This window comes from Aegilops tauschii, chromosome 3 (genome assembly GCF_002575655.3).
Source record: "Aegilops tauschii subsp. strangulata cultivar AL8/78 chromosome 3, Aet v6.0, whole genome shotgun sequence".
NCBI lineage: Eukaryota > Viridiplantae > Streptophyta > Magnoliopsida > Poales > Poaceae > Aegilops > Aegilops tauschii.
Window position 1 is genome coordinate 30889033 of NC_053037.3, and position 27660 is coordinate 30916692.

A 27660-nucleotide genomic window follows, 5' to 3' on the forward strand; every position below is an offset into this window, starting at 1 on the left:
GTTCATGAAATTATAAGATAAGGAAACATAAAAATTCAAAAAAAAAAGTAAGTGCAACAATTTTTAAGTTTATAAGGGAAAAAATGTAACGGTAAGAGTTTTTTCCTCTTTGTTTGAACTTTGAAGAGTACAGGAATTTTTCAACAAGTTACTCAAACATTTTTTTCGTAAATACATGAACATATTCCATGTATGGCGGAACATTTTTTTAATATTTTCTGTACAGACCAACTTTATCCGGCGAAATAAGCTTTTATAAGTTGTTATAAGCAGTTTGTTTCACACGCATAAACATTTTTTTATATGGATGAACTTTTTTTTTATTATCAATGAACATATTTATCTGGTTAAAATAGTTGTAGTGATCTACTCCCTCCGTCCGGTGAAAAGTGTATATATAGAAATTTTAGGACAAATTATGAAGTGGAGTAAAAAATGCATTGAAAAGGTGTAAGCCATCATCTTTCTCCTCTTTAATTACCCAACCCCCAATAAGTTAAGTGCATGTAGAAATTAAGAAGACCATGTATAGAATGTTATTGATCTTGATTACCGTGTGATGAGAGAGACATTTTTTTCTACTTTAAAGTGCATTGAGAAGATAGATGTACACCCTTTTGTGAACAAATTTTGAAGCCAAATGTGCACTCTTCACCGGACGGAGGGAGTAAACGCTCTTATATTTCTTTACGGAGGGAGTACTCAAAGAGTGTCACGTGTATTAAATACATGACCCCTAAATTTTGGTCCAACTGAAAATGAAAGCGAACAGCTTGTCTTTCGGAGCACACGTTGCGGCATCGCCTTGCATCTAACACAATGCTGTTGGATTTTGGCAATAGGGGCTGAAATTTCATTCAGGTTCAAATCCCCCAGAACTCCAAATATGAAGGCTGGGGCCAAAATATGAAACATCCACCAAAAAAATTTGTACTCCGCTAGTTGTTCTTTTGCAGTCGGTGCTCCATAAAAACAGTTTTTTTTACGGATATGAGGCTGTTTTGGGGAATCTGCTAGAGTTGCCCCGTAGGATTATCACATATTCCCAGCAAATTATTAAGTGGATAGCATTAAACTTGTCTGAATAAAAATTACTACTCCCTCCGTCCGAAAATACTTGTCATCAAAATGGATAAAAAGGAATGTATCTAAAACTAATATACATCTAGATACATCCCCTTTTATTCATTTTGATGACAAGTATATACAGACGGAGGGAGTACTATCTAACTGATCAGGATTGCCCCCGGATTATCACATTATCTCTATGCCGATAGACATCAAACAAGTTCAGTGCATAATATCCAACCGATCAGGCTGAAGAATTCGGGGCATTCATGCATATATGCTTGGTCCATTTTACGCGGACTCAACCATGACTTCATAAAACTCAAAGTACACGCACCCAACACACAAATGCGGCTTTGTAACCACCACTTCAAAATCCCATGTCCCTTACTCCACAGACTACTCCAAGCATGTTTACATGATAAGACGTGTCGATCAGGAATTTATTTCAGGCGGTGGTGGTAACGAGCTACATCATAACTAATGTTCTGAGGGTCCGACTGTCAGAGCCTTTTTATCTTGTTGGATCCCCCTTGAGGAGGTCTTCCACCGAGCTTTTGTATTTCGCGATCAAATCCCTGGTAAACATGGCAATGGGGTTAGGATAGAACTCTTACTGAATCACAAAAAGTGTTGGCATGTTGCGTTGATGAATGGAGCACTTACTTTCTTTGATCAAGCAGCTGACGGGTTTCTTCCAAACTTTGCATTTGTCCTTCAACCGTCTGTTGGTAACAAAAGGAAATACTTTCCGTGAGAATCGGGGCTTAGGGTTGGAACTATTTGTGGCGTTAGCTGGTCAGTACTTTACGTGAGTGGTCAGGATTCACTGGTGAGACCCATAAGAATTATGTCATCTTTCAAACCGCAAAAGCACCTAGAGTTACACACACCATTAGTAAGATAGCCATGGTCAGAATAATGAGAGCTGAATATTTCTCCCAAGTTAATAGCTGATACAAAGATAAACCAGCCAAAAAGTCATAAATAGAGTTGGGGCTAAATCCTTTACAAGGCAAGAAGTTATGTAGAAATCACCAAATTTACAATGGCAAACTACTAATTTCTTGGGAACATTTTTGGAACTACGTGTGCATTGTCAATGAGGGTCGATTATTACAAATATGGATACTACCTCCGTAGTTATTGCATATCTACCAAAATATTAACAATTTAATATTGGTAGATTATATTTCAAAGAAAACAAAAATAGAAGATCGCCTAGTGTGCAAGTTACTCTCGCAATTGTGACTAGATGTCTAGATTACATTAATGCAACTAAAATAATACCCACTCCATATCAAAATGGATGTCCTTTCAGCCTCTTAATTTTTTATATGTTCTTTTAACCCTTATAATTTAGTTTAGATGTGTTCCTACTTTGCCCTTCGTCAATGTCATCAAGAAAATAGCAAATTAACTCCTCCTGTCGTTGCATTTGCATGCTTTGCTTTGCGTAGGAAAACAGAGGTAACTTAATGCCCTTGGCATGAGAAAGAGATGGCCAATATCAACATTTCACACTCTCTTAAATCCTGTGCCCAACTCTTAAAGGGCATCTATTTTGAATATGAGGGAGTTCCAAACTTGAAATAGCATCATTTCTATAACAAATACAGTATTTGGCTTAAAATATCAGGTTCCTGGTCCTTTCAGGAGAGAAAGAAAAACCAGGGTACGACTAAGCTGCTCCACCGATCTGCTAGTGTTTCAACTTTCAAGCTACCAGGCTTAACACTTTTAGAACTTTGGATGTATTTTGGTAATTCTGCAAATGGGTCCACAATATTCATATATCGTATACTATATTTACAACCAAACTAACCTGTCTAGCATGTGATCCCTGCAGTTAAGCCTAACTAGATTAGACAAAAGTAACATGCCACCTAGTTGAAACTTGAAACAGTACTCTGTTTCTATCATCACACTAAATTATTGTTATCATTATCAGAAAAGCTACTACATATGAAGTCATGTGTAGAAACTTACAACAGATTTTGAGCTTAGTGTTCCTGAAATGGAGTTCAATAACTGTTGGCTCCTGGCAAATTGACTGGTCAATTCTTCAACCTGCATAAACAAATAAAAACAACTCAGGTTACTAGACTACCATGCTCTGAGTAATCATATTCAAAACTCTACAAAAGCACAATTCAATACGAAGATAGTATAGTTTATTTACTTGGCACAGATAAGTATGAGACCAAAACATCCTAGAATCTCTGGAGTTAAATAGTTTAATTCTATTGTATTATTATTTTCATATTAAATGAAATGAATATGTAACTTTTCTTAGACCAGAAGCAGTCATCTACCATACTACCACTATCACATCATTATTTCTTCAACAAAAGAAAATAAGAGATTATACGAAATTCTTACCAATGCATCAAAAGCTTGATCCCTTGTGCCTGTTGCAATCGCATCACCTAATCTTGTCACCAACTGATATAGCAAGAAAAAAACAAATAAAAGAATCATCAACCATACTGCTTAGTACTTTAACAAAGATAAGAAAATGATGGTTAGCTTTATTGCTAAGATGTGCTAGTTTTGAACATGGCTTTTTTCTCTCGGTCGTTTTTTCCAGTAACCCCCTCCAAGAAACAGGGTTAACGGCCGGAAAAATTTGGATAGATTTAAATTTGAACGTAAAAAATGGAACCACTACTACTAAGGATGCCAGTATTGACGTAAACAGGCGGGTGTTGGAGTGGTACGCGGTATCGTGCAAGCCGTGGGTGTCCGCGGTGGTCACGGGCTCGAATTCCCACGCCTTGGATTTTTCACCAATTTTTTTTACTATCACTGCAGTGAGAGACCAACCGTGGCAAAACAAGGTAAAAGTGAAAAGCAGCTCCAAGGACTCGAGCTCAAGAGCTCGGCTTAAGCAGGTTCCGTGCCGACCATCTCACCACCGCTTCGTTTGAGTTCAGTTGTATATAGGGTATAGATATATTTATTCCATTACTAAAAAATAATAACTCAAATTTCTTTAGAATTTTCAAGGCAGTTAAACACCGAAATTTCCAGTATTTTTGGGGAATAGGTTTTACCGGTGGCCCCCAATAAAAAAAGGGAAACGATTACAAAAACCTTGGTTGTTAAAACGATATTGCAAAGAAAACAAGCCTCTTTCTTGATGCAACTACAAAATGTGATGGTCACAAAATGTTATCACCAGCTTAACAAAGTTCTATAATGACACCATGATATTCTTATTTAACAGGCCTAGCTTGAAAATTGTGTTCCCCTTGTTAACCTAAACATTATTTTTTCTATTCCATCATTACAGCCCCACTGTTGTATTCTTCAACATAGTCCATCTACTCTCACAATGCCAGCACCTACGGTTGGCCAATCACAAATCTGCCTTGATATGACATTGACAGCATCAAGACCTTCTATTTAATCAGAAATGGATTATATTCCAATTTGTGCCAAGCTAGATGCTTCATAAGTGATTCCTCGAATGGTGACACATGAACCATGTTGCAGCAGCAGAGACGGCCGTACTGCAGCAGTGACAGCATAGCCAAGTAGTAAGCATCGTCACCCCACCTACGTTGTCTGTAGGTTGGTTTCTTTTGTCGAATAATTGATTTAGTTTCACCATTTCCCAGAATGAGTGTCTGGAAAATGAGATCCCAGGCGACCCACAATCAGATCATGCAACCAGGATCACAGTTTGGCAGGGGTTGCCGCAGGTCCATATGGTGTGCAGACAAGGAAACATCTGCAGTGGGTACTTAGTACAGAGGATTGTTTCTGTTTGCAATGGCATTTTGCAATCATACCATATTTGCAATTCCATACAGATAAATATTATCCAACTTAAATGTGCCAAGAAAATTTGTACCCATAGCACTTGATACTCCCTTTGTAACTTAAAATTAAGACCTTTTCTTGACACTATCATGGACTCTAAAAACGTCTTATAAAAAGTTACAGAGGTACTATGATACTATGTCTTCGATTCCATGGCAGTTGGCTTTCCATACAAGAGGTATATGTAATGGCAATGTAAGTTCATGCCATGAATCGATTAATGATATACTCCCTCCGTTCCAAAATAGGTGACTCAACTTTGTGTTAATTTTAGTACAGAGTTGGGTCATCTATTTTGGAACGGAGGGAGTAGAAATCAACGGCATACAGAACAAATTTTAGAAGGAACAAGAACCACATTTGGTATAACCGTTAAGAATGATATACCAAAACGATTATGTTAGAACGAGCGACAGCCTGTACCAGATCTATCCTATTACGTACTACTCCCTCCGTTCCTAAATATAAGTGTTTTAAGAGATTCCAATATGGACTACATACGGAGCAAAATGAGTGAATCTACACTCTAAACTACGTCTATATACATCCTTATGTGGTCCGTATTGAAATCTCTAAAAAGACTTATATTTAGGAACGGAGGGAGTACTATTCCAGAATAATTGTCTCTGGTACTCCCTCCGTCCGGAAATACTTGTCGGAGAAATGGATACAAATGGATGTATCTAGAACTAAAATACATCTAGATACATCCATTTCTCGGACAAGTATTTCCGGACGGAGGGAGTACTATTTACACAATACACATCTGCACAGTAACGATACAATGTTAAAAACTAACTTCGCAAAAAAAAACATGAAACTGAAAACCAAAAGTGGATGGTTAATTACTACAGTACATTAAATGATTTAATTTCACCATTTCCCAGAACGAGTGTTTGGCAAATTATATCGCAGGCGAACCACAATCAGATCAAGCAACCAGGATCACAGTTTGGCGGCGGTTACCGCAGGTCCATATGGTGTTCAGACAAACAAACATTTGCAGTAGGTACTTAGTACAGAGAATTGTTTCTGCTTGCAGTGGCATTTTGCAATCATATCATACAGCTAAATATTTTTTCCAAGTTAAATGTGCCAAGAAAATATGTAACCATAAAACTACTTAAATATGTTTTCGGCTCCATGTTGGTTGGCTTTCCATACAAGAGGTATATTTAAGGAAACCGTAAACCCATGCCATGAAATCGATAATGATACAGAAGTCAACGGCGTACGGATTTTTCTAGAAGGAACAAGAACAACCAGTACCAGAGCTGTCATACCAAAACGATTATGTCAGAATGGTCAACAGCCTGTACCAGAGCTACCCCATATTGCTACTGTTCAAGAATAATCCTCAGATTATCTCTAGTAGGTTTGACACAGTACACATGTGCAGAGTAATAATACAATCTTCAAACTAAACCTGAAACTGAAAACCTAATACTAGTAAATAGTAATACATTAAGAAATGGCCAACAAACAACGAATCCCAATCAGCTCGATATCAGATTTGTAACCGAAGAAGATGCTGGCTTTCTGGACAAACGGATGGTGACTTACGTGGAGGAGGTGGAAATGGGACGCCAGCGAGGGGTGGTGATGCTGCGGCGGCGGCGTCGCTTGCTGCTGCTGCTGCTGCTGCGGCTGCTGGTACTGAAGGGCGTGGGCGTGGTCGGGCTGCGGGGAGAGCACCAGCGGCCGGTAGTGGTCGCCGTGCTGCTGCGGGAGCGGCGGCGGGTGGTGATGGTCCATCTTCTCCCTCCCCACCTCCTGCTGGACGGATCTGTGGCGATTTGGTCGAGGATTTGGGTTCTAGGGATTTGACAGGAGGAAATGGGGAATTTCTACTACGGCCTTAACTTCCGACCCCCTGCTGGTGCCCACCTACTCTACTCTCAATGTTTTTATTTTACGTTTTACTTCCTCCGTTTCTAAATATAAACTTTTTTAGAAATTTTTATACAGACTACATGCGGATATATATAGACATACTTTAGAGTGCAGATTTAATCATTTGCTCCATACGTGATCCATATTGAAATCTCTAGAAAGTCTTATATTTAGGAACGGAGAGATTATTCACGAAAAAGACTCTGAATCTTTTATTGCTGATAGCCAATGACACGACGCACCCATAAAAAAAATGAAGATTACAATTGGGTCCTTGGAGCTAGCTCCGACCCACCAACATTGCCGATGCCGCCGCTACCGCCGCTTCCCCGGAGCCGGCATGACCTTTTAATCTGCAGACGGGATCTTTGCGGACGAGAAGTTGTCAACCTCGGTCCTACTGGACGAGCGCATCGGAGATGAAGCAGGACAAAGTACCATCGGAGAAGAGACGATGCCTCCCTCGCTAGCGACCAAGAGGGAGGAAGATCTGGCACCCTCCCTCCAGAAGAGACCAACGCGACAGTGCTGCCCCATCACTCCTATACGAGCTCTGTGGCTCCACACCGATGCCAAAACTCGTGTCGACGTAGCGACGAAGCCAGAGCACAAAATCCCCTTCAAGGCCGATGTCGCCGCCAAATCAGCCTTGATCCATCCCCAAGGGACACCTACCATCCACAGATCGATGGGCCACACACCGGGATGGGGGCAAGCAGCAACACCTATTTCACACGACGCCATCCCCACCGTCACGGCGCCGCCGCCGACACACCAACCCCAACACCTATCAACATGCCAGAATCGGAGAACCGGGGTTCCCCCACCCTCATGCCGCCGGAGAGAAGGGAAACCGACAGCCACGTCGGTGCGCGACGAGGGAAACAAAGGGCGATTTCTCTTCCACCTGTAAGTTGTTTTGTTGCACGGTGCTACTAGATTGCAGAAACCTTAACTGTTACGTTAGCACTTCACCTGTCCAAGATACGTAACACTTTGTACTTTTAGATTTTATTTACTCCCTCCGGTCCATATTATTTGTCTAGATACGGATGTATCTAATGACAAATAATATGGATTGAAGGGAGTACTTTTTTTTGCAAGTGATACCTTCAGATTCGCTTAGTCAACGGTGGAGCCAGGATTTAAACATAGGAGGCAAAGACAACAGCGAGAGTGGTTTTTTTTTCTTCTTTCCGCTGCACCCCTTTTCACTATTTTTTCTTGAAATTTAACCCGTCTGTTACAGTAAGAAGAAGAGAATAGTAAATATGGGCACTAATGGAAAGACAAGGAGTACAGCAGTTTACAGATCAATTAAATTAAGGTCAGGGTACGTATTATGTCCGGTAGGATACCCTGTCTTCGAATTCCTTTTCTAGTGGCACATTATCATTCTTAAAAAATACAAAATTTAAGATTGACTATAACAGGTTTCCTCCGATCTATTCTTTACAAGGATTCCTCTGATATTATTTACCAATACAACAAACAATGCACTACGTACCAACCAGTGATATTAATACGTGATTACCTTGTCTCATCTAAAAAAAACCAGGTGATTACCTTACGCTGTTGGTGCGACGTGCGCGAGCCATCATGCGGCGCATTGGAGATCGCGTCCGGAGATCGGAGGCGTCCTCCATCACGGGCGCAGTCGTTCGCTTTCCTGTACGAGGTTTAGGCCGCCGCCCTAGCGGCGGCGCCGGTGGTAGGTCATGGCCATCGCCGGTCGAGATCGGATGTGTTTCGTCATCGATAGGAGAGTCTTGGGTGTGGTGCTGTGCGTGCGATCTTGGCCTTGGCCTAATGGCCGATCCACAAAAATAGGCTTGCGACCCGTGTGGTGCCAGCGCCCACGTAGAAAAGGTTGATCGGGTCGCTCCTCCTCGCTCGCTCGGGTCGCTCGTCCCTCGATCCCAGGCCGCTAGTTGACTCTTGACCGCGACCATGCACCACTACTGAACAGGTTGTTGACGGTTGACTTTTACAAAATAGTTCAAGAAAAGTTTAAAAAAATCGTAAATTCGAAAAAATATCATCGATTTGAGAAAAAAGTTCATCAATTTGAAGAAAAATCCGTCGCCCGATCCAGGTCGCTAGTTAAGTCTTCACCGCGACCATGCACTACTCACCAGGTTGTTGACCGTTCACTTCTAAAAAAAAGTTCACGAAAAGTTCAAAAAAAATCATAAATTCAAAAAAGAGTTCACAAATTCAAAAAAGTTCATCGGATTTGGAAAAAAGTTCATGGATTTCGGAAAAATCACAAATTTGAAAAAGGTCTTAGTTTTTTTAAATCATGAATTTGAACAAGTTCGTGGATATTGAAAAGCGTTCATCAGTTTTGGAAAAAAATCACGAATTTGAAAAAGGAGTACAGATTTTAAAGAAAAAGTTCATGAACAAAAACCGGCCAGAAAATGAAAGAAAAAAAGAGTAAAAGCAAAGAAAACCGTCCAAAGAAAAGGAAAAATGAAATTGATCTTTTCAGGGTTGCAAGTTGATGCACAAACAAAGAGGAAAAAAGAGTAGGTGGGCACGAGCTGTGAGCTGACCCAGTGGTTATCGCGGTTAGGATTGGAACGTGAGGTCCAGGTGTTTAATTCTGCGTAAGCCTATTTTTTGACGTTTGAAGAATGCAAAAACCAAAATGGGCCAAGCCTTGGACGGAGTGGGTGTGCGCCGGTTTGCCAGATATGAAGAAACGGGCGCTTGCCCGCTTAAGGCGCCCGGTAGGAGAAGTATTAGGCTAGCCACCGCTGCCACTGAGGCAGGTCTGTTTACGCGGAGAAGAATTAGTGCATTGATAATAACACTAGTTGAATGCCCGTGCATTGCAAACTTTTTTTTTCATTGTACATATAAATATAACGCATAACAAATTTTACATGTATAGAAAAGACAACCTGCAACAATTGGAAAATAATCAAAATCCACTTCACTTGCTATGTAATTTGATGATGTATACATAGAGAGCATGATCCAAAAAAATAGCTTCGAGATAGGGGATGCTTGCCCCATATCAAATTCAAAGTAAAAGATGGGAGGATTGCCAACTTTTGGCTCAATCACTGGATATAGGAGGGGCCCCTTAGATACAGATTCCAACGATTCTTTGTGATTAGGCACAATCCATCATTTGGGCCATTGGAACTGGCGGATTGGGACCTCCTTTGGGACAAGCTAGCTGGGTGAGGTTAACCAATGGGCGTTTGGGCCCTTGAAAGTAGCGGATTGGGACCTCCTCCGGGACGAGCTAGCCGGTGAGGTTAACCAACGGGGACGACTAGATTTATTGGAAGTTGGAACCTTCAGGCAAATTCTCCACATGATCCCTATACAGAGGAATTTTCAAGACGGATGCACAAGTTGAGGTGATGGATATCTGAAAGATGAAGATTCCTTCCAAAATATAAAAAAATTCTTTGGCAACTTGCTAGGAACCGAGTTCAGAGTGGTGATCAAGTGATCAAATGGACAGGGGCGGCAAATAGCAAGTGTACTTGGCTCGTGCGTGCGGCCAAGATGGAGCTTGCGACCATGTCCTATTTAGATGCATCATTGTAAGGTTTTTTTGGTGTGTCATTACGGAGACCACAAGTTGTACCTGGAAACCTTGTGAGGTTTGCTAATTTACACCATCTTTTTATGGGGACCATGAAAGAGATAGACGAATAGTTTGGATGGGTTTTGCGGCGATTGCTTTGGACTTATGGACGACCTGCAACAAGGCTTTAATAGAGTGACAATCTATAAAACACTTGGCTGGTCTAGTGTATAAAATTGTGATTTAGTTGCAACTTTGAAAACCACTCGGACGGCCGCAGGACCGACCTCAGCTTGACTAGTTGATCAGCACCCTTCGGGACAGGTGCTGGAGCCTTCGTGACACATCACAATGGAACGACATTTGGCTAAGGGAGTCATCCTCGGCGTGAAGTGTTGTTGTGGCCGCCTTTGATTGATACGCCATGCTTGCGTAGCTCGCGCGCTCCCGGAATCTTCATGCGTTCGATCCGCTGGAGGCGCGAGGTGCCCGCTGTATTGTACGTGACGGGTGAGGACAGTTAATGTGCGTACGTAACGGGCAAGAGACGTTGGTGGCGCCGGCGTTAGACGAGGATTTCACGGTGTTTATGTAACGCGTCGTCTGTCTACTGTTCTGGACTTGTGTGTACCGGAAATACGAGATGGCCTGTAACGGTGAGGTACAATAAGTAGTTGACCGGCCCGCTGGATGTATTTAACGCAATCCACGGGTGCTTCTGGATCTGGTCCCCATTCGATCCGCAAATCGCAAGACCAAACCCTAGACTCGCCCCACAGTTTCTTCTAGGTCGTCCCAAATCGGAGAAGATAGAAGCCTAGGTATCGAAGATGGCAGATCCAGTAGCGGATCCAGCTGCTCTGCCAATCGTGCCTTGTCCGGATTGCGGCAGGAACGTGGTGACCTACGTTGCTAGGCGCGGGCAGAACGCCGGTCAGCGTTTCTACAAGTGCCGGAATCACAACGTAAGTCAAGTTTCTTGGATTGGGTATGGGTGTTTTTTGAGATGTTTAGCTTGGTAGATTATCACGAGGTCCGTGTTCTTGTGGATCCATTGCAGCCTTCAGCGGGCGGATGCGATTTCTACAGGTGGCAGGAAGGCTATGCGGCGCATCTCGCCAATCTTGAAGGAGGAGAAGCTGCTGTGGGTCAAATCGGTCCAGGTCTGATGCAGGGTGGGCAAGCGGTCCAAGCTCAAGTTGTGCAGGCGCTTCACGGCCAGCCGGTGCAGCAAAATGGGCCGCCGGAGGCGTCGCAGGCTGCATCGTTTGCAATTGCTGTCGCAGGATATATGCTCGCGGCTGCTCCAGTTGCCGGTCGGCAGGGTGTGACAGTCGCCGACGCCGCGTCCATCAACCTGGTGGTATCAGAACCAAACCTGGTAATTGGGGTGGCAATTCTGCTGTTGCTTGTGGCAGATGTTGTCCTGCGCGTGGTTAATTAGGCGATGTGGCCGTTCTTATGTGGCCGAGATGGCAGCGTGGTTAAGTAGGATTAGGCTTAGTGTTATGTAATAGTACGTTATGATTTTGTAGTTGGTCGAAGCGTGGACGCCAAGTGTGAGTGACGATGTAAGCATGTAGTGCTAAGTGTGGACGAGCTGCAGATGTAATGTCGTGTTATCTAAATGCTATGGATGAACTGATGGTTTGATGCCTACGGTGTGTGAATTATGTCGTTTTTTATTCTGTCAGAATGGGAGTTAGGAGAGAAGGCTTTTTAGAATGAATGTCATTTTTCTTTTTTGGATTTTAAGTCGTGTTTTTTAGGAGCTGGCGTGCATGTCTGAAACGGATGGTCACCAAGAGGGTTAACCATTGTTTGTATGCAGATATTCAGGCATAAATGTTTTTATCCCTTTTGTGTTGTATTGATTTAGTATTTACCTTTATTCATGCACGGCAAAGATATATTTTTAAAATACAAGCTTAATATTTTTTATATGTGTCCATATTTTTTTATATGCATATTTTTTTAGTATGGTTTTGAAATGCCCGATAAAGATTTTTTTGAAAATAAAAGAATTACATCTTTTATATTTATGGTCAACATTTTTATAAACACAGTTAAATTTTTTAAAACAGAAGTGTTGCTTTTTTATGGGTAGTCATTCTTTTTTTAACGCATTTACATTTTTTATAGTGGATGACAACATTTTTTGAATACTTGTTTTCACCAATTTTCAAATGCTTGATAATTTTTATAAGTAATAATTAACCCCTTTCACACATGCTTTATATAATTGGTATACACTCTTAGGGAAGAGAAACATTTTATTTATACACTTTGAACATTCCTTGCAAATGCTGATTAATTTTTCTGACATGGTTACCACCTGTTTGTTCGCAACTTTCTACATTTCTCAAATGATTGATTATCCTTTTGATATACTTTATTATCGATTTTTATGCAAACATTTTATACTATCAGATGCTTGCTTAACATTTGTCAAGCACAAGTTTTTTTGTTTTTTAATATCCGGTCAGTAATATTCACGCATAGGAGGTGAAACAAGCGTGTAACAGTAGTACTCCTCGTCCCTCACGGTTATTGGGCTGTCCGTTCATGTGGGCTGGCCCGTCGTCCGTAGACTGGCCTGGCTCGTGCATCCCTTGGCATCGAAATCGCCCGGAGCCTTGTCGGATGTGCTCGACCACCTATGCCCTTATCCGCATCTGAATGGCTATCCAGTCAGAGACGCCACAACCGGAGCTTCAGTTCAAAGAAAGGTCGCTGGATCTGGATCTCGTGAAGCAGGTATCTGCTCCGTCGGCTCTGAAGGCAGGATTGCAGTAGCTGCTCGGGTGCTGCCCTTGACGCCTCGTCGCGCGGGTATTCGCTGGTACGTTTTTCATGGCGTCAGATCTAATTTCGGTTGTGGCATGTAGTTTTGCATATAGATTTTGTAGCTTGGAATTGAGGAGTAGATCCATGTCGTGATTCAGTTGCAATATTGTAGATGGACGAAGAGTTTGAGGACCAAGATTTTTCTGATGGAGCGGTGGGTGAGGGAGAGCCTGCACTTGATCGGACAGAAGAACATCAGCCAGTTATTACTTCTCGATTGTCAGTTAAGCGTGTTGTAGAGATGGTCGCAAAATTTGACGAATACAAGAGATGGCTTGTAACTGAAATTGGTTTTGGTGGAATCCTGAAGATCCCAATGCTTGTCAAGTTGGATCTGAGGATGAGTGCTTGGGTTATGAGGAAGGTAAATGCTCGGTGTTGTGTAATCGTCATTGATAATGGCAATATGATTGGTTTCACAACAGAAGATTTCCACAAGGTTTTTGGCATCCCATGTGGTAATCGAGATGTGGGTGGCAGGGATGCACAAATTTCTCAGTCTGCAATCAATTTCATCAAGCAGTCAATTGGGATGGACAGTACAGTTGCTCATAATCTGAAGGTGGCTGAAAGTTTCTTAAGTAGAGATATTTCAGAGGATTCGAGTAAAATTGAAAAGGATTGTTTTCAAATTGCATTCGTCATCTTTGTCATGGGCTATTTGATAGCACTGTGTACCAAGCATGACACCATGACGATCGATTTCTAGGGTGCTCTGGCCAATCCGGAATTGATCCCACAGTTCAATTGGTGTGAGTATGCTATGCAGAAATTGATGTCAGCTGTTGTGAAGTTGCAGAATGATTATCAAAGCAAAGCGGCAACGGTTCATATGTTTGCGTGCCACCTTTTTTTCCAGGTGAACACATGTGTTAGTTTTTTATAGTTTGGGTGTGGATTTTCATGAAGCGATGTGTGTGTACTATTGAATTCTTGTTCCTTACTTGATTATAATCCATGGCAGTTTTTCTTGCTGGACAACATTGACCTTGGATTGTTCAATATGCCGCCATCTGAATTGCCCCGCGTGCAGTGTTTTGAACAGAAAAGGTTTCGGCAAATGATCATAATGGCTTATGGCATGAAGCATGGGAAGTGGGGTTATGTCCCTGGAGGGGTATGTTTTTTGTAGTTGTTGGTCTAAAAATTCAGTTCGGTAGAGGTTGAGAAGTGATTGCGTTTGTCTATGTTTTTTTGTTCAATGCTTGTAGGTGCGGCCTGCGGAGCTAGTTATGTACACGCGGCCAGACATGACGCGCCAAGGATGTATTGACTCCCATGCATCATCAGGTTCAGTGAAACAATCAGTTCCAAGGATGCCTGATAGAGTGGACCAACGGACTCCGGATTTGGGTGTGCATGCAACGACGGCACCAGCTGACTCTTTGGGTGATGTGAGGTCGGCATACCATTCACTTGGGCCAAGGGATTTTGCAAATCATTTGCGCCGGACTTGCTATGGCGATCCGGTAAGTTTTGTTCATCTAATTAGGTGGGGTTGTGGGTGGCTAATGCAATGACTTTTTATTGTTGAAATTTTGATGGATATCGGTATTTAAGACAAGCATTGTGCATTCTGCAGGTCCTTGAAGAGCTGAGCCTGATGCTGAAGCAGCAGAATGCAAAGTGCACGCTGAGCATGTCGTTGCTGCGGAGTAGGATGCAGTCTGACATGCTTAGCTTTGCTGATAGAATTGTATTACTTGTGCGGGATCGTTGTAGGTGCTGTCAAGCGCGCGGGCTGTCAAAGTGTGTCACACTGGATGGATCTTCCAAGTGCTCTGATGGTATTTTTGTCCACTATATCTGAGTATACGAGTTCATTGAAAACAATCAGGATAGGATTGGTTACGGTTATTGTTTTTATGGATGCAGATGCTCAGGCCATGCATTCAAGGGTGATCCCGATGGTTGCTCGGCGGCTCGAAATGTCGGATGATGAAGGTGCCGTAGGTGTGCATACATTGTGGAGGTCAGCCAGATAGGATGTATGTTAACTTTAATTCGTTCATGCAGGTGGTAGTTCAAGCAAGGCCCGTTTTGAACGTAATTCAGTGAAGAAGCCTTGGGTTGATTCTTGTGATGTGCGAGGTGATCAAATTTTTTTATGCGTCATATTCACCTCATCAAACTGTTGTCGGTGATGTTTAATTAAGTTGGTTCTTGTAGTCAACACGGTTTAATTCAGTGTGTTTTGTTTGCTGTGTTAGATATGAAGTTGGGGTCATCACAGCAGCCAAATGACGCCCCTGTGTATGATAACCCAGTTGCTGAGGAACGACAAATGGAAGAGAAGAATGTAGTATTAGACAGGATTATTCTATATGCTCGAGTAATTACGGACACGGTTAACTGTCTGTATGACATTGGAGAGGGCGAGCCCAATGTTGTTTATTTTGGGACCATGGTAGCTACGTTGCCGAAGAGGAAGTATGCTACCTCTGCAAGCTTTGCACGCAACCCATGGGTGAGTGGGTGTCTAGCTCAGCCCCCACCAATCCCCTTGGTGGATAAGTTCTATAACTGGGTATCTGGAAACAACGATTTTGACCTTGACAGGTATAATGTTGGTGTTCTTTTTTTGAAGTTCACGTCGTTAGTTAGATGGTTAAAGCAATTTTATAAATCGTGCTTATGTTTGTGCGATTTTATGCAGCATGTGGATTGAGCAGAAAACTCCGCGGATGCTTCGGGTAAATGCTGTGTGTGTTCAGCAACAATTAATTGGGGGACATCCTCTTGATCATAAGGTGGCTGTGCTTGCAATCAGGAGGTTTAATCAGCTTGATGTTGGTGCACACGCTGTGAACCAGTATATGCTATGGAGGGAAGTACTTGAACCAGATTTCTCGGTCAGTATCCCCTTTTTCCTTGTTTTGGGTAGACATCTTGTAAATGTTTGCCAGGTTGCAATTGGCCATGAAACGTGTTTGTTTTTTTACTGTGTCTATAACAGACGCATGCTCTTGCCGGGGAGAAAGTTGTGCATATAAAAGCTATTCAGTTGCAATTTTCGCAGTCTCTTCATGATGTCACGGCATGTCAGACGGTAAGGTTTCGGCCAGTTTCTGTCAACTAGTTTGCAATTTCGTTAATGTGGAAAAGTATTATTCATGCAAGCGTTTGTTGGTTGCAGTTCTTTGTGCCAGCCATTCTTGACCATGGTTGGGCAGCATACATGTGGGATATGATTAGGAAGGAGATTCACATACTGGATCCTTTGTGTGCTCAAATAGTGGGAGCAGAGCAGCGACATACAACCCATCACGAGGTGGTGTCACAGATTCATAGTGTGCTATTTAGTTGCCTTAATGAGTTCTTTGCAAAATGGCACTGCACACCTGACAGATGGAACCGGAAGTTCCCAAACATAACCCGGGAAGTTTTTACAAGGTAAATGACACTTTGTGCCGGACATATTTTTTCGCAGATTTTTTTACATGCTTGGCAGAGAGGTGATGCATGCACACTTCTGTATATGTGACAGGGATGAGTCTGGTATCTGCATGCTGCATGCGATCAGGCAGTACGACGGTGAAAAGATGATGTGGCCTCTGACGAAGGTAAGAGAATCTGTCATTTTTTTTGGTCTTCTCATATGATGTGCCTTTTTGTTGTATCTCAAGATAGATGTTTGTGTCGTTGCATGTGACAATGAAATGTGCAGAAAAATTTGGCCACTTTCCGAAAGACAACTATTTTTGAGCTTTTCCGTCTGCGAGATGAGCAGGGCAATATTGTGGGTGATGATGTCTTGCGTGCTGCTCTGGAAGGAGGCGAGCGATGAGGACATTTGTATTTGTGTAGGTCGCGTGGAGTTTGCTTTAAAAATGGTGGATTGCTTTGATGTGGTGTCGTGGGCAGAGGATATCTAGTTATCTTGAATAAATGAACATAGGTTTAATTCGTGTGTAGTATGATATTTTAAATGTGTGGACGTATGACATGTATGGAGGCTGGTGCAGTAGTTTGTGTGGATTTGGTTGAGTTGGGTCTGTCTGAATATTTGTTTGTCTGGGATTTATTTTATGTGTATCAACGGAGAGGATACTATTATGAGTGGTTGGTAGCTGTTTCAATATCATTTTTAAGGTCTTAGCATCGAAGGTCCCTTCTGAAATGGCAATATCTCCTGCATGCGCTAATTGTGTGACGAATGAAATCATGCATCATTTTGTTTCAGATGCCTCTGTATTAAATATCTACACAAATTGACTTGATGAATTTATAACAAAAGAACCCTTTTCGTGTGTGTGACCATTTTTTTCACAGTCTCCTGTTGATTGCCACCAGTCCCCCTCTTCGCTTCCCTGCGTTTCGCACGCAATTAAAAAAAACACGATGCGTCTAGATGGAAATGAGAAGGTCAAATTTCATTTGTTTCTTTTTTTATTTAACCTTTTGTCGGTGAACACTCATGCATTTTCAAGGGTCATGTTTTGATGAGCGAGTAATTGTGCTTCCCGTGTCCCGAAAGGACTTTAGTTGCCTAGGCTCGTTTTGTTTTGATTATGATGGTAATTCAATATGATGTGGAGTTACTGTTGACAGTTTTGTTATTTCAATCTAGGAGCATATAAAACTGTTCCAAGGTGCCATCATGGAAGTTTGTAGTCGTGCTCATATGTACAAATTCATGATCCATAGGTAGTTGCCAATGTTGCGCGTGTTTATGCATGAGTGTGAAATGGGCATGGGCATATATGTGAATGCGGATCCAGTGGTTTTGCACTACATCCCTTCTTTTTTAAATAGATTTTGGAGAAAAATATAAAGATGCACAATAGCAGATGTGTTAACATGACATAGGTAATATGTTGGTTATATTATCATATCGCGCATTTTCATAATTTTAAGCAAGAAGGCAAATTGATTATAATGGGTTATATCTAAGATAACATTTAGCATAGCAATTTTCTGGTATAGATAAGATAAGGCAAATTCATTGTACTGGAAGTGTCAACCAGATAATAGCATATCAGTTCAATGCAGCATAGTAGTCGATTACATGGCAGCAAGGCTAGATAGAAATACTTGTACTGGTAGTGCATAAATAGGTAGAGATAAGTCTTAAAGCAGAGAGCAATAAACAAGCATAGAGTGACTTAGTCATGGTGATACTATTAATCCCTCTGCACAGGAAAGCTTGTCCAAAGCTTGTAACTCAAACGGATGTAACATCAATTTGAGGGGCAAGCTTTTCAGCACAGAGGGAGTAGCCGCAACCCTGTTGCATCGGTCATAGATTTGATATTGGTTTGTTTTTTTGAAGCAAGCAACTCCTCCTAGTCCTGCTTCCCACCGCAGAGGTAGCTGGCCAATTCAGCCTTGTTGCCTTTCATCATCAAGACTTCATAAGCCATTTGTTTCCTCAGTTGTGCAATGATTTCCTAGGAAACATAGATGGAAAATGCTTGAAGATGATGTATAGTGACGTGAAATATAAAATGTTATTGAATATGTACTTTGCATACCTCAGTAGGAATTATTTGCAGGATATCTCCATCAAACTCCTTTATGTAGTGTAGCACACAGAATCCACTGTCAGCTCTGCATTTGTTTTTGGATCTTTATTAGGTTACTAGGATTAGGAGCACATATATAGAAATGATGGGGGTATTGCATAGTGGACTGTACTTGCTGCAGCTGGGGTGCATGCCATAATTGCACTTGTAACTCCATGGAAATGTTGAAAAATACCAGTTTGGATACCATTCACGAAGACGATTGAAAAGGGAATCTAGTATAAGTTCAGCCATACGCATATGTTTTATCTCCATACTCCCCTGTTCTGACATGGTCATAGTTGGGTCCATTATGAACATAGTTTTTTCAGCTATGTCAATTTGATAGAGGCACCATGAATTGTCGACAATGTGTACCACCATGAACTGAATAAGGAACATGGATGAGTTATATCAGTCTTTTATGTTTTTAGATTGTTTTATTGTGTAACATTCAGTTAGCAACAAGCAATGTATTGTTTTTTATTGCTTGCCTTTTTGCATTCTGCCAGGTTTGTTGCATTGAACATCCAGAAGAGTGTGTCTGTCTTGTGATGGTCCTGGCAGTTGATGGCTTGTTCCTGTAGGACACATTTTAACAGATGAATAACATTATGAGGTATGGATGAGGATGGAAGTGTCGCATATGAGAAATGTGTTGTGCTGAGACTCACCGCAAAGCTTTGGGGAAATAGCTTCCTCCACCGCGGAGTTCTGTATTTGTATAGTTGGCCGTCCTTCATGTCTAGCGCCAAAACACCTGCTGGCATCCCGTTTGGTTTGAGGTCTTTATTTTCACCATAGTTCCGCAGGATCGAGTGGACAGTCATCTCCAGGTGGCAAGGGTCATCAATTGAAAGCCATTTCCTGTTGTTAGCACACCATCAATTTCAGTTATATTTATATTACAATTGGAAGTGCAGACTCAAAGTTTGCAGGTACATTTCAAGATGCAAGATATAAAGAGATGAAGCTCTTTGGTAGCCTGCAACCAGAATTATTATTTTTCATGTGCACTTGTGGGTTTATTGTCAACGATAAAGATGCTTATCAGGTGAGAAGATGATGTGCTTTTTCAAAAGGTTCAGATGCGATGTTGAGCTGAGTAGTTGACGGCAGAGCTTATTTGTTGAAAAGTTATGAATGTATGGCAAGGAGTAATGCTCACATGGAACGTTCACTCAGCTTGCATTTTCTTATCTTCTTGTACCACTTGTCCACATCAATGGGGGGATCTGTTGTTATCCTCAGAAATTTTGCTACGTGAATGTCTGGCTCTATTTTTGGAACTGATGAATTGTCTGCAATATATGTCAGGAGAAAATTTGAGTTAGACAATGACAGTACACAAAGAATAACAGCTTGCTTCTCGGTAGCAAAAACCATATGGATGATATGGTACATTGGTTTTCAAAAACAAGATTTTTTTTTGCATGGGATCATCATTTGGAAAGCAAGAGAAGTGGAGATGGGAATATGAAGGACATGGTGATGGATGGAATGTACCTTTATGCGCCGGGTCAATGTGAATACCAGTGATTACCATAGTTGTGTCAGCATCAATAGCTTCCAGAGATTTGATTTTAGGAGCCTTGACCTTTACGTGATCTGCACAGGTGTATGAACAATTTTTGAATCATTGCCAAATTGTATAACATATGTACAGGGCGAGCAGGAGATTTTAAAATTTGACAAGTTAGATACAGGTAGGCTTGTTTCATCACATTTATGGTTCTAAAACAATTTTTTTATTGAAAGTTATGTGATTAGATAGAAGTTGCCATGCATTTGCTTGTACCTCTGCTCCTTTTAGCTTTTTCACTAGGTGCAGCTGAATCAGCGCTATCAGATGTAGGCCGCCATGGGTCTGATGAGTTTTTGTTTGTCTTTGTTGGAGTTTCTGATTCTGCCGCGTCTACATTATCTCTGATAGCTGCAAGTTTGAATTTTTATGCAAGAGCGTTAAAGCAATGATCTATTTGAAATCATGATACGCTCATACAACATTCGTTCACACGTTCCTAAACATAATTGATGTGTTGTGTGTTCATACAGGAGAGGATGGTTAATGGACAGTAGCGACAATGTACCTTCATCGCGGAGCAGTGTGTGAGTAGGAGTCACTTCAACATTAGTAATGTCTCCAGCCTCCCCGGCAACTGTATGGTGAGCGCGACATATTATTTTTTGCAGCTGGAGTTTTTTTTGGTTGATCGGTTGGTACATCAATGCTACAGCGTAGAGTTTTACCTTGTGACAACAAGTCTATGCCATATGTTGTTTTTTGTACGGAAGTTGCTGGGCTCATGTCCCACAATGGTTGATTCATTGCCAAAGTGCTTGCTGGAACTGGAAGAAGGATCATTGTAGTTTAGCATTTTGGAACATAGCATGAATGAGAAGGCAGGCGACATGTACCTGTGTCCGTGGATGTACGTCCTGTTGTTGTAGTTTCCATAGGTTGCTGATTAGCTGCAGCAGAAATGACACGTGGTGTGCGTTGTCGTCGTTTGTAAGCTATCACGACAGCAGGATCTTATAGCTTTTTCATATTAGTCTGAGTTTGAGCTGATGGTGTACTACACATACTCTGGACTTGCCCTATAAGAAGGAGATTATGCAAATTGAGTTATATGCTTGCAGGCTGAGGTAACCAAGCAACAAAAAATGTGTATCACTGATACCTTCTGTAGAAGTGCCGGCAACATCCTTTTTACCAACAGCCTGCTTTGCCTAAGGTGCATGTTTCTTTGTTTTATAGTCAGGGGGTTGATCAACAGAAGCTGCTTCTGATGTTCTATGCCTCTTAGCGTCTACCATCATTACAATATTTGATCTCGGACGTTTCATTGTCCATGTGGGATTTCGAGTGACTTCAGTGATATACCTACGACTCCTTAAATGATAAGGTGTCCGCGGAAAATGAGCTGATATTGGCACACCTGCAGATATAGGAAGAGCGTGGACAGAATGCTTAGCCTGACCTGTGGCTTGTATCACAGAATGTTTAGTCTGAACTGCAGATTGATACCTTTGTTGCTTGGCTCATTGTCGGGAGATATATCAGTGAAACGAAGCACACGAGGCGCAAGGGGCACCTTTGTTACAATGAGAGTTTCTGCTTCTCCAGGAATGGTAGGTGCTGGCAATCTAGCTTCAGGAGTCTTGTCAACACATGGAGGTTGTTGATCTGTTGATGGGATGACAAACATTAGACATAATGCGAGCACTGAGTTGTCATTTTAAAAAGGAAAAGGGTATGTTATGTTAAGTACATGTTTGAGAGACTGATTTAGCCATCTGTACAAGAGTGCGTGCGCATGCATTTGCAAATGGCGATCCTTGAGGGAGCTCTGTCTGCAGGGCTGTATCAACAAGCATGAAGTTTAGATATTCTGCTGCTGTTGGTACAATGACAAAGCTAATCAGAGGAAATTTTCCATGACTCACGTGTTACGAATCTTGGGGTGGAATTTGTTTTTTGTAATTCAGAGCCAGTGCAGTCCTGTTTCTCCCTGCGTGCCTTTGCTAATTGTTCTTCATGGGTCTGTGTTGAAGCTTGCACCAACTGCCCTGCTGATGTAGCTGGAAGAAGCAAGGGGGGCAGATATAATCAAGTGGTTAGTAATTTTTTAGCGGTGGTAATGAAATGGAGGAAAAAGGAGTGAGATTTTGTCAGGAACGAACATTGAGTAACCACAAGAGCTTTTGTAGCACCGACCAAGGGGCTTGGAGTTAGCCGGACACGTTGTGTGCTCAACCGTGTTTTTTTTGTAGCGGCAATCAAGGCCATGAACTCATCATACATCAGAGAAGCAGCTTCCTCGAGATCGCCACAAATACGATTAATGAGAGTTTTGCAACGCTCTTGGTGTTCAGCAGACAACACCTCATCAAGAGGGCAGTGATTTTCAGCAAAATGCAACACAGCGCTCCGCATCCGAGTGCAGACTCTAGAAGTGATGTAGTGACGGGCAGCAGTCTTGACTGTCTGAATTGGAATCATGGACCCCTGGAGCAGGATTGGATGGATATACCATGACCCTTCAGAGGCCCTTGTTAAAGGTTTTGTCTGTTTGTGCATGTCCATCAGCAATTTTAGTTAGATATCGTTCCTAATGCAATAGATTGATCAGTTTTGAAATGATAGGATTAGGCACTCACCTTCAATCTTTTGTCTGGATCCCTTGCTATAGTAAATATGTCCTTCAAGGTGTCATTGCTATATGCAGATATGCGTGGCCAGATACTGGCTGTCATGTTGGTTTCAAAATCAATCCATTCCGCAAAGAACACCTGAAGGAGATGAGGACAAGAAGTAGCTTTTTGCATTAGCTTTTGCATCTACTTTTTTGGTAATCATGCACAAGGATGAAAAGGACACAATCATAAAGAGCTTTTTTCATTATTCCATACCTGAAGACATAGTTGAAATCCTCCCATTGGGCACGCCCCTATTTTGCTTTTGTTTTTGTAGTGAAGCTGCACATCTTTTGCGTTCTGCATGATGTGGTCAATGATGAACTTCCCCCAGTTAAATGAACCGATTTTATCTGGCTTAATGACACAGTGAAGCACCTCGTCAGGCACTAACCCACAGCTGGCTTGCGGCGCAATCATCGTTGCACACACAAGGAGAGTGTAGCCGACATTTGTTGCGTCCAAGTGCTTTTTATTTGTGGAACGCGGATCTATGTTCCTAAGTACTGTCACCACCTCCTTAACCTGGATTTTCCCTCTTTTGGCCCTTCCCTCTGCCACCCGATCTATCCCAAGTAATTCTAGATCAGCAGCCCGATTTGTATTGATCTCGCTTTGCAGGGTTTCTGATACTAATGGGATGGGCTTAGATCCTGACTTTATCCCCGTAACAAACTCTATAGCTGCTTCATTTAGGGGTCTATTCTGCCATCTGGGAATGTCATGGTTTTTTTATCTGTATCGATGTTCATAAGCAAACTCCAGTACATCTTGTTGTCTCCTCCACCGGATGCACGAGTCGTTAACAGGGATGCTAGTCCAGTTGGTTTCACCTGTTCGTACATCAGGGGCGAGAGGGTGCCGACGTACGCCGTCGTGAAGCCGTATCGAACATTGGGGATGTCATCAGCGTCAGAGCCTTGCAAGCCCGTTGGCTTGTGCGGGCCGCTCCCCTTCCTCCTTGGAACTTCGGCCACCAATGCGTCCGATGCGGCTCGATCTGGGTCGGCGCCGTCGCCCTCTTCCAGCGGGGGCATCGTGTTGCAAGCACGTACGGACGAGCTACCAGCTGCATGCAAACACGCCGTAAAAAATGCAATTAGATGTGAGATTAGATGCAAGCTACAGTGCTACAGCGCAAGATCCATCTCAGAGACAGAGAAGAAGAATGCGGAAGCAAAGACATGTACCTCGCTCGATCGAGCTTCACGCTCCGCTGAGCTTTCCGATTCGGTCAGCGGCGTCGAGTCGAGTGTACTGCCGCCGTTGCGCTGAGGGGCGGGAAGGAGCGCTGTGAGGAGCGCGGAGGGGCTATTGAGGAAGAAGAAAAGATGTGGCCTGGATTGCTAGATGCTCCTACCAGAGCGTGTAGATAAGGCAAGGGCTGGATGCCGGAAGCGACGCACGCCCGCATGCACAGTGTTCAGTTTCACCGGGCCCAGCATCAGCGACGTAACCACTGCATGGTCTCATGGGTTCGGACCAAATTCAACGCACCCGCTTTTTGTTGCCTTACCTCATTTGTATCGACGACGCGGGCTAGAGACAGGGGAAAATAAGGCAAAGGTGGGCACGTGGCGAAGCGTATCTGAGAAGAAGCGCGTGCGTCGGGCACGCATCCCGGGCTGGGCCAAGCCAGATGAATTGCAGTTGTGGGTTGGTCGGCTGAAATAATGCCGTTCGTTTCCCAAAAGTGCTACTGTATCTCACTGGCCTAGATTTGGCCGGATGCACCAGTCTTGGATTGTGCCAACTGGCTCCCTCGCGGGCAGCACGGACGCATGCATAGACAATTGTTTGGTTGTCCAGGGGATCAGCTGAGATTAATAATGCAGACGGTCCACCATCTGGAGTGTGCTGCCTTGCCTAATGTGTACTTGGCTGTTAGCGCAGCTCATTAAACCATTGTTCGTGGCTGAACACACAAACCTCCTGATTCGTGTGTGGGCGGTGGACAAGGAACTGATTATAACTAAAAAATCATTCATCAACTAAGGAGAGAGTTACTGCTGCTGCAAAAAATACATTAAAATGTCTTTATTGCAAAACATGCATATTACAACAGAAATTCATAAAAAAAATATTACAAAACATGGAGTATTTAACCAAAAACTACCACATCTCACGGACATGTGACAGAAAACTACCACTTTACGTTTTTGTGCGGAAAACTACCAAATTTGTCCTAAACCGTGGCAAAAAACTACCAACTCGCGTAAGCGCTCGCTTCGCCCGCGCTAACCTCGAATCTGACCGGTTGGGCCCGCGAATCAGTTGCCACGCTGGCAACGGACGGCCGCCGCGCATTGACGGCCGTTAACGGCCCGTCCGCTGTCGGAACGGCGGCTGTCGGTGGTCCAATAAGTGAGAGCGAGCTCAGCCACTCGCTCAGTCTCTTCCTCCTCGCTCGCTCTCACTCGTCCTCATCCTCTCCCTCTCCCTGGTGTCGTCGCCGTCGCCGCCGCGGCCATTGCTGCCGGTAGAAGTTGAGGATGCCATCTTGGAATGACGAGGAGAGCTCTGACGAGGACATCAACATGGTTTCAATGGATCCTCATCTCTTTGTAAGTGCATAATGGTGGAACAGAGTTAGGGTTAGGGTTAGTTCATCCAAATTGGAGATTCCAGTTTGCTTTAGGTTTGATTCGAAGTTTCTCTTGCAGCAAACCCCTGACAGTGTGGTGGAACCAACTTTTTGTGGTTCTTACACTGAATCTGAGCCGACGTGCATGATGCATCATCAGAGGCCGAAGAAGATGGTGGCTTTTGAAGGTGCTTTGACTGGGAGGCGATTCCTGGGTTGTCCTATGCAGCAGGTATTTAATCTGGAACGCTAACTTGTTTTGCTGGTGGAGATGTGTGATGTGTTTTGCTGCTGGAGATGTGTGGTGCAGCATGTGGTGCAGAGATGTGTGATGTGCAGAGATGTCTGCTGTGGTTTACAACTGAAACTTGAAAGTGCCATACATATGCAGAGATCTTTAGTGTACTGTGAACTGAATGTATTAGTTAGGTGTTTTCTGAATATAGCTGTTAACTGAAAAAGAACAGAGTTAAATGAATTTATATCTACTGCTAAATATAGTTGTTAACTGAATTTATCTCTGATGCTAAGTCAGGTGATGTGTGCTTACTGTGAAAGAATTATGTTTGTATAATTCAGAGAGCATATTGATGTAAACAAAGGGTTTCAGTTAAATGAAATGACTTTATAACTTTAGTTATCTGTACTAAGATTGTTACTAGTGCTTTGTGCTTAATTATAAAATAATTGCTTCTGTAGGATGTAGGTGTGAACTGTGGGGTTGTGGAGTGGGTGGATGGTCCTTGGCCAGAGATTCTAAAAAGGTGCCTAACCAGGATTTGGGACATGTACCATGAGCAGAACTTGGGGAGGGTGAATGACAAACAAGCCCATGAGAAAGAGGTGGCCAAGCTACAGAAGGAAATTGATTTCCTGTCAAACAACTACAGCCAGTTGGTGGAAGATGTATCCAAGCTATTTGACTATCAAGATGGCAAGATGTCTCATGACATGGACTATACCAGTCAGGCAATCAATGAACTAAATGAGAAGAAGAAACAACTTGAGGATCAGGCAAAGATTGAGTTAAGTATGGAGAAGATGAAGCTTGCCAAGGAGCAAAGGTGCATTCTTCAAAGCCAAGCAGATATCATTCAGAACATGAGGAAGGCCATGAAGGAAGTGGAGGGGGAGAGGGACCTACTAAGGCAAGAGAAGAAGAAGCTGGAGTATCTGATTGCTGATCTGCTCAAGGCTGGGCATGCCAGCAAAGATAAACTGGAGAGGATCAAGGCAATTATGAATGAGTGAAGTGGTTGGTGTGTGGGTTAAGTAATTAGTAGGCCTATATATATATATATAGCTGGCCTTGGAATGTCATGCATGATAGGTACTTAGGTGTATATTTTGGGAAAGTTTCATGTGCTTTTAGAATGGTATGAGGGAGGGAGGTACTGTTATGGTTTAAGAACTAGTTGGTTTTATCTATGATGTAAATTATGTTAAGACCTACTATGCCAAGTGAGTACTCATGCTAAGTTAAGTAAGTAAGAATGTTTTATCTATGATGAGGCTGTTTTACTCTGCATATATCATGTGTGGATAACTGACAGTAGTGACATAGTTGGAAGTAGCAAGTAACATATATAGCAATTAGCTTAGATAGTCTGACAAATAACTTAACATATGTAGTAAGTAGCAAGTAGCAAGTAACATATATAGATAGTCTGACATAGATAGATAGTACTGCCATTCATAGTCTGACATAGATAGGAACTAGTAGTAGATAGTGCCTGACATAAATATAAATAGCAACTAGTAGTAGATAGTGCCTGACGAAACTGAACCTAGGAACTTACTGAACTTACGAAAGTTCAGGACTGACGAAACTGAACATTAGTGCATAACTGAAGGCATCACTTCACTCCTCCTTCTTCAACTTCTGCAGGCGCTGGGAGTGGCGCACCGCAGTCACGGCCGCCCTCTTCTTCTTGTTCTTCTTGGCCGGCGCCGGCTCCAGCACATCTTCCTCGCCGCCATCTTGTTCTTGCTTCACGACGACGCCGTCTGGGAGATCGGCGACCTCCGGCAGCGCATCCATGTGGATTGGGAGGTTCCTATCCCCCTCCACGGCGTCGAGGACGGGAGCCAGCAGCTGCACTCCAGGCTTGTCGTCGGAGAGGACGACGACCTCATCCACCTCGTCGTCAGAGTCGTCAGAGGGCTCGTCCTCATCATCGTCACTG

At 42.7% G+C, this 27660-nt stretch overlaps 2 protein-coding genes across 2 annotated transcripts; one reads left to right on the forward strand and one right to left on the reverse strand.

The window, feature by feature from the left end:
- Positions 1–1251: 1251 nt before the first annotated feature.
- Positions 1252–6810, reverse strand: LOC109783938 (mediator of RNA polymerase II transcription subunit 9). The gene is made up of 5 exons (XM_020342515.3): positions 6460–6810; positions 3451–3513; positions 3058–3138; positions 1735–1793; positions 1252–1646 (listed from the first exon to the last, which is right to left on the reverse strand). Exons 1-5 carry the CDS (start codon positions 6649–6651, stop codon positions 1583–1585), a joined length of 459 nt encoding a protein of 152 aa, XP_020198104.1. The 5' UTR covers positions 6652–6810; the 3' UTR covers positions 1252–1582.
- An 18760-nt stretch (positions 6811–25570) lies between these two features.
- On the forward strand, positions 25571–26883 carry LOC109783944 (uncharacterized). Its single transcript, XM_020342520.4, has 2 exons — positions 25571–25706; positions 26174–26883. Exons 1-2 carry the CDS (start codon positions 25620–25622, stop codon positions 26723–26725), a joined length of 639 nt encoding a protein of 212 aa, XP_020198109.2. The 5' UTR covers positions 25571–25619; the 3' UTR covers positions 26726–26883.
- The last annotated feature ends 777 nt before the right edge of the window (positions 26884–27660 follow it).